Raw genomic sequence first — 8,013 nt, forward strand, 5'->3', positions numbered from 1 at the left:
GCAGCACTATAGTCTTGAGAAACGATCGAGAACTGTCATCTATTCATGACTGCTATTATGATTCTGATCAGATCTTTTGACACTGCAGGATGTCTTCACCAGTGCATCACGAGTTCGGAGAAAGACGCTTGCGCTATGGACCAAAGGTGACGAGGGCGTACACCCGCAAACCCTACTGTGACGCTTGGGGTAACATGGTACCTGCCCTCTTCCCGGACGAGGAGGAAGTGGGGTTCGTGGAGCAGCCGAACGCCCACATCCGGGAGACGACCGTGAGGCATCGGGTACTGATGCCCCATTTCCAGCGGGCAGCTGAGTACAGGCGGTTGTACCAGGGTCAGGGGACTTTCCAGTTTGCACCTGAAGTTGAAACGACACCGCCCATGGGGAGCCGTGGGCCCCCAAGGACGTCGGGGTTGACCGGGGAAGGTCTTGGACCGTGTAGGATGGAGGACAGTGTACCAACGAGGAAACGTGGACGTCCAAGAAAGATTCCTAGCATTGATGCGGACCGCCTGAGGAGCGTGACCGGAGTATGTCGGTGTGGGACACTGATGCAGGCCAGGCAAGGACCACGCTCAGTTCGGGAGTACACTGAGGAATTCCTGGAGACAGCCAAAAGATGCAAGCCAAAGACAGCGGAGGATTGGTGCCGGTGGTATAAGGCAGGACTCCGCGAGGAAATTCAGGGCAAGCTGATTGGCGCGTTGGAATCATGGGAATTCGCCTTGGTGAACCGGATGGCCGGCCAGGCAATGGAGGCCGAACGGACACTTACCCATCGGGTCGTCGCCATCTCGAGCTCTGAGGAGGAAGTGGAAGAGGATCCATCGGAAGACTCAGAGTGGGAAGAGGAGCCGGCGTCGCCGACTGGGAGTGGCCGCGTGGTTGGTGTTGAAACAGAGGCGGGGCAGAAGTCTCCAGCTCAAAGTGGCTAGTTGCGATTCCTGAGACAGCTAGTAGGAGTAGGACACGGCTTTCTTTATTTCGTATTGGTTTTAGCTTTTCCTTTCTTGTTATAAGGCTATTCGCAGATTTGGGCGATACCTTGAGACCTATTAAACTATTGTATTCCTACTCCATTTCATTTATTGAAATTCATTGTTGGTTTTAAATTAAAAAAAATGATCTTGAGCAAGTAGGATGTTTTATGTGTGCCTCCATTGATTGTGTTTGAAACTCGCATCGAGTTTTGAGATGTTAAGTTCGAAGTCTGAAGATTGGAATTCGGGACGAATTCCGATTAATAGGGAGAGAATTGTAACACCCCAAAACCGGCCCAATTAAAATTTTAATAGGGTATTGGGTTCTCTACAGCCCAACTAGAAAACCCTAGAGTTCCTACTCTTTTTTTCTTATAAATACCAGCCTCCACCTCCTTAGTCTCTCATCATGAGCCTTGAAGCGAAGCTCTGCAGAGAACTCTCAGAGACCGGAAGCCCTAGCCGTTGACTCTCTCTCTCCCTGCGCCGCCTCTCTCCCTTCTCTCTCTCTCCTTGCCGCACCTCTCTCTTCTCTCTCCCCTTGCCGCGCCTCTTCTCTCTCTCTCTCCTCGCGTGATCTCTCTCTCTCCCGGCCGACTCTCTCTCTCCTCGCCGTGAGCAACCGCGAGTGGTGGTGGTGGCCGTGTGTTGTCGCCGATCTCAGATCTCATCTCTCTTATCTCTTATTTTCAGATATAGATCCAGATCTAGGCTAAGGTGAGGTGTTCTACCCAGATCTTGTTCATGCTCTTCTATATTGTTGAATGAGGAGCTAGGATTGTCTAGATCCTGATTGATGCTAGGTTGATAGATCATACTGCATAAGAACGCTCATACTGATTAAGGACTTAAAATGGATTGTCTCATGATTGATTGGTCGATGATCTATTCTTGATTGTGGTTGAGAGTCAGGATGCTTAGAAAGAATTAAACCTAGGATAATAGTAAACGTTAACCGGTCTGATTAGATGAATGGTAGGACATCCGTGAATGGTTGTTTAATGAATTGAGTGAGACACCGAAAACGGGTGGCGTCTTAAATGAAGGAAAGACTGAGTCTAAGAAAATGAAAGGAAAGATGATTGATTGATTAGTAAATTACCCGGGAGGGTGGAAAGAAAGATAACGCGGCGGCCGTAGCGTTCAAAAACGGCGGAGATGCGGGGACATAACATACGATAAAAATGGCAGATTAAGAATAGAGGCGCCGGTAAGATTGAGTCACGCCGAGTCTTGGCAAGAAGGGGTCGTAATACACTGCAAAGGCGGCCCGCACCCGAGGAACTGGGTGATGGGCCTACCAGGGCAGGTGACTTCACAAGAAGGAAGCAGCACGAACAAGGGGTGGAGGGAACCGCTTTGAGCTGTGTAGGTCCTAGAGTTCTAGGATGATTTGAGTCTTAAACCGAATTATGTGAATTGAGTGATGACTGAGTTCATTACATTGCTTGACTTGATGAAATGAAACGAATGTGACAAGTTAATTAAGTTGAATCCAACTGAGTATAGTGACTAGCCGGTTCTCGTTTCGCATTGAGCAGTATAAAAGTTCATGGGGGAGACTGGTCTAGAATCACCTCACTGAGTAATCCTTACTCACCCCTCTTTTCCTTCCCTTTTTGCAGAACCTTAAGTGGAAGTATCGATGGTAAGAAAGGAAATGCACTTGGAACTCATGGAACCAGTAACGGGACACACGGAGATGTCGGGATAGTAGACATGTGTATCATTAACCCCGCGCCCAGGAACCCCGGTTGGAAATGGGGAAGGGGCGGGTGTTACAGTTAGAATATGAAAACAACATCGACAATCTAGTGCAGTTTGACAATGGCTGGAACAGAAAATTGAACCTAATATCAAGTGTTTAATTCTAAACAAATTCATCGAAGTCGTTCTCTGTGTTCTTCACTGACAATATCAGATCACGAAGCTGATTAAATGCAATGGGAACTAAGAAAGATCAAAAATTTATGGAGTACAAAAAGTAGAGGACAAAACAAAATTTGAGTTTAGGATGAAAACATCTAAATGAATCAAAAGAATGAAGTTTCCCCACGACATATCATCTCGAGTGGTTTTTTTTTTTTGAGGAAAAAAACCCATTATTGTTATCTCTGCATACTCATTAAATGCTTCTCCTTAATATCTCCTATATATTAAAGGAGAAACACTTTTAAAATTGAAAAAATTGCCAAAACACCACGGAAAAACAATTACATTGTTCCTATACCATAAATCATTTTTTGGTCGGATTTGGACTTAGATACCCCTGGGCAACTTCAAAAATTCATATCAATTATTTTAAGAGTTAGAAAAATATGAAAAATTATTCAAAATGTACATAAACATGGAACAATCATATGAAAAATAATTTGGTTGACTAAATATTAGTGAAACACAATTTCATATTTTTATCTTCGGATAGTAGAAAACAAAATCTACTAACTACGGATATGTAGATCGTAGTTTCGGTTAACTACATATATCTTGCGCTTACAGATGTTAAAATCTACGATTTGGTAATCTGTCTATTACCGCAAAAAGAAAAAGTTACGGTTTTGCTTACGATCTGAACCACAAAAGATTTCATGAATTATTGTTTCCTATATATCTACTGGCAGGGATTCACAGAATATGCCAGTTACTAATAATCTACCATGGTAATATTTCGTTATCTACTAATATACTATAACTTATCTCTGCTGGATTATACATTCTGCCGTCGTATCTACCATCATATATACAATCTACGGGTAGCAGAATGCATGTTCTGCCAAATTCGAATTCTTTTGGAAAATATTCCTTAAATCTCTCCAAAATCTTTTGAAAAATATTCTGTAAATCTTTATTTTCCCAAATTTTACGTGTTTCCTAAAGTTATTTTTTTTTAAATAACCGTGATCTCTCTTCTTCTTCACAAGTTCTTGATTAATTTTGAAACCACCCCAAAAATTTGAATCCCTTGTTGAAGAACATGCATATCTATGCCTCTTGTGGGATGTGGAAATTTGATCCCTGTAAAGGGTGGGGATTTGCTTTTGAAAAAGAAAAAGGAGGTAGAGTATTGGCTGTGGAATTGACAAGTTCCTTTGAAGATCTAAGGACTACGGCTTTTGAGGATTTTGGAATTGACCAAAATGATGTCGAGCTTGAGTTAAGCTACTTACCTTTGGAGTTAATCAATACGATAGACTGTCCCTCAGTTATTATTGGGAATTATCGGCAAGTCAAGAATTTTCTTACATATGTACGTGGAAAAGCTTCTGCAAGGTTGTGTGTGTCTATTTCACATGTCAATTGAAACAGCGACAACATTGAGCTTGATAAAGAGCAATCTAACTCGCCTTTCAGAGAGCGAGGTGAGCCTTCCTCGTTTTCACCTCGAGATGGCATTGGTAGTTCATTTGAATCGAGCAAGGATGTTGAAGACGAATGTAACTCGAACGCCTCAGAAGAAGATGAAGATGTTGACTTAAGTGGAAATGAAGACGATAGGGGAAAAGGTGTTCGGTTTTCTTTGAATGATGTTGTGAAGAGGGGTGAAACGTTTCAAAACAAATCGAAGTTGAAAGCAGCATTGGAAATGCCAGCAATGAAGAATAACTTCGATTACAAAGTGTTGAATTCAGATTGAAAACTTTGGTAAATCCGATGCATGGACAACAAGTGTAAGTGAAGTTTTCGTGCTGAGGGGTTATCAGGATCCACATATTTCATCATCAAAAAATATGTGGCAGATCATACAAGTGCTGCTTCAAGTATGAATAATGGTGGCCGGACAGCTTCTGCAAAAACTATTGGGAGTCTAATAATGCATAGGTATAATGGTGTCAAAGAAGGTCCCAAAGCTAATGATATCATACAGATTATGAGAATGAAACATGGATGCGAGATATCTAAATCATTAACGTGGGATGCTCGTGAGTATGCAATTAGTCTGGTTAGAGGCATTCCCGAGCAGAGTTTTGGAAAAATTCTGAAATACTTGCACATGCTGAAAGAAGCTAATCCAGGAACATACACCTTTTACGAAACCGGTGTTGATGGTAAATTCAGATTTCTCTTCATTTCGTTTGGGCAATCTGTACGAGGTTTTCATACAGAGCACATGCTGAAAGAAGCTAATCCAGGAACACACACCTTTTATGAAACCGATGTTGATGGTAAATTCAGATTTCTCTTCGTTTCATTTGGGCAATCAGTACGAAAGGGAGTGGTTGGATTGATTGCAAAAGCTTCTAAAACTTATAGAGTTGTTGATTTTAAGAAGCGATTCCAGGCTCTGTGCAATATTAGTCCACCTATTGGAAAATATTTAACAGATGCAGATGTTACAAAGTGGGCTCGCTGTCAAGTTCAAGGATACAAGTACGACATCAGGACAACAAACCCTGCTTTGCGCTCACCAAGAGAGTATCCAGTCATTCCTTTGTTGGATAGCATCAGAGAAATGCTGACCCGTTGGTTCTTCGAATGACGCACACGAAGCAGGAAGCACACAAAACCATTAACTATTGCCATCGAGAAAAAGATAGATAGACGGATTAACAAGGGGAAAACGTTTCTTGTCCAGCCAGTTAACGAGCATCGTTTTTTGGTTCGTGGAGATACAATCGACTGCCTGGTTGATTTGGACAGAAGAACCTGCTCATGTGGGAAATACGACCTACTGAAAATCCCATGTAGACACGCAATCAAGGCTGGTTTAACAGTTGGCGGAGCCCCATCATCACTAACAGATGACATGTACACGACTTCCACTTGGAGAACAGCTTATCAAGAAACTATCAATCCAATAGGTGTTCCTGAGGATAGTTGGGTGGTTCCAGATACTGTTCGGAATGCTAATGTGCTAGCTCCAGAATCAAGAAGAGGAGCAGGAAGGAGAAGAAAACGCAGGTATGAGATAGTTGAAGACAAGCTCCGTTCATCGGAAGGAGCTCAAGAAAAAAAGAGGCACATGTTCAGTCGATGTGGCGAAGAGAATCATAACAGGGCTACGTGTGACAGAGCCATTTAGACATGTCTTTGTTTTGGATTTTCTTGTTTTTCATTATGGTGTTGGTTACTTGATTTGCTTGGTTTTCTTGCTTTTGAATTTTCTTGTTCTTGGATATGGTTTACTTGATTTTATGCAATCATTCCCTGATTTTCGGCAATGTTATCTATTTGACAATAAGTTGTAAACTGAAGCTGATCAATAGGTTTCTCTGCAACTTTTACTCTTTAATCAATATACAGTAAATTGAAGCTAGCTTTGAAATATAGAAATCAAACAATAAGTAATAGATTGTGAACTGAAGCTGATTATAAAGCCAACGATTGTAAATAAGAATCCATGGAGTGTATATTAGTCGATCATAATGAAAACAATACTGGAAACTTAAAAGATTAGGAACCCATCAAACTCAGACAACAAGAAACCGATCACTAGAACTTGCTCAGACAGTAAGAGAAGTCCATATTCCTACGATTGCTCCTACAACTACCATAGCCACCGTCGCTATCTTTAGCTTCTGTTTCATCTCCTGTGCAACTCTAGCAAACCCCAAGTATACCTTCTCTTTAAGCTTTTCGGACATCTCATGTTCAACTCTAACCATCTAGGACTTCACCTTTTCCATAACCCTTTCTTCAAACTTCGTAATCCCTAGAGCAACCCTCTCATGTTTCGCATCCACCATCCGAATCTCCTTAATCAAAGCTTCATCAATCCATTTAAATAGATGATTCTCAGTTTTTCTCTATCGCAAAAGAAACAAAAATCAGTCAGTATTATATTTTGAACTGTAAATCTAAGTGATATAGTATGGTTTAATCTGCAACACAAAATCGAAACAGGGACTTACATCTCTTGCGATTTCGCATCGGTAGAATCGTCGATACCTATTCTCCACCGTCGAATAACCAAACGTGGTTATGCCCTCGCCACACCAACATCTTGTAGGCACACCATGAGTAGAGAATCGAGGAAAACGAGCAGAAGATGTTGACGAACTGGTCATTGTGATTTTGTTGCTAGATTCCCAGGAGTCGCAGAGAAAGAACCCTAATCCCTTTTTCTCTCTACTTTACTTTCTTAAGTTTCGACAAATGAAAAGAAAATCACGTGTTTGGGGGTGTGTGGATACGGGTTTAGGGTTGGGTTTTAAGAATTTTCGGGTGAGCCTAGTGGGTATAAACCGTAATTGGGTTATACTCTATAACACTTATATTGGCTGCTAAATACTACACTCTAATACACTAAAATCGACATCTGAGAACTATATGAAGACAAAATTTGAAAATACTAAGCTGTAAAACATATCTTAGTAATCACTTAAAATCCCCATGTTACATACTAAATTGTAACTTGGTAAACACAGAATTCTTGTTTACTCTTGTTAAATACTACACCCTATAACATGATTTAGGGTATAGGGTTTGAACCAAATCGAATTTAGGGGTTCACTATCGAATTTGGGGGTTTGAACCGTAATGAATTTAGGGGTTTCAACACGTTCATATTTAAAATGTAAATTATAATAACAACTAACAACAACAATTAATCATGAACTCAAATAAATTAGATAGGGTTCAAACCCTATACCCTAAATCACTTAATATATCATGAACTCAAATAAATTAGATCAGTTTCAAAACAATAACAGTAGTGCATGAATTGAAATGATAAACCAAAAACTATCAAAGATAACAGTCATGAACTCAAAAGAGTTCAACCGTTTTCTCCGGAGCACGCTTTGGAGGCTTAAATGTGGACATTCGATACTGCAAGACCTAATCATTTGCTGCTTCCCAAACATCAAACGCTATCTTGTGTTGGGCTTCTTGGATGTTCTCGTCATTCACCAAAGAGAAATCTAAACCAAGTAGATGGCACTCTATGAACTTCAACGAATAAGCACCACAATCATTGCCACTCTTGTTTAGGGCGCGCATCGGGATATATGAAACAGTATACTGTTTGACATTGAAATCTTTCTTCTTATCTGACGACTGGACAGCCTTGACGATTCGTGGAATGAGGACG

The 8,013-nt window shown here is 41.1% G+C and overlaps 1 protein-coding gene across 1 annotated transcript; it reads right to left on the reverse strand.

Annotated features, from left to right (window-relative positions):
• Positions 1–6,424: 6,424 nt before the first annotated feature.
• LOC106338199 (uncharacterized protein At4g04775-like) lies at positions 6,425–6,988 on the reverse strand. The gene is made up of 3 exons (XM_013777230.1): positions 6,833–6,988; positions 6,599–6,727; positions 6,425–6,553 (listed from the first exon to the last, which is right to left on the reverse strand). The coding sequence occupies exons 1-3, from the start codon at positions 6,986–6,988 to the stop codon at positions 6,425–6,427; spliced, it is 414 nt and encodes a 137-aa protein (XP_013632684.1).
• Positions 6,989–8,013: the final 1,025 nt, after the last annotated feature.

This window comes from Brassica oleracea, chromosome C4 (assembly GCF_000695525.1).
Source record: "Brassica oleracea var. oleracea cultivar TO1000 chromosome C4, BOL, whole genome shotgun sequence".
NCBI classification, from domain to species: domain Eukaryota; kingdom Viridiplantae; phylum Streptophyta; class Magnoliopsida; order Brassicales; family Brassicaceae; genus Brassica; species Brassica oleracea.

Excerpts from the sequence above, each read along its gene's own strand:
- LOC106338199 (XM_013777230.1), bottom strand. The coding sequence starts at position 6,988 with ATGACCAGTTCGTCAACATCTTCTGCTCGTTTTCCTCGATTCTCTACT. Across the intron at positions 6,728-6,832 it reads GATGCGAAATCGCAAGAGAT|AGAAAAACTGAGAATCATCT; the intron begins GTAAGTCCCTGT and ends CTTTTGCGATAG. Across the intron at positions 6,554-6,598 it reads AAGAAAGGGTTATGGAAAAG|CTTAAAGAGAAGGTATACTT; the intron begins GTGAAGTCCTAG and ends ATGTCCGAAAAG.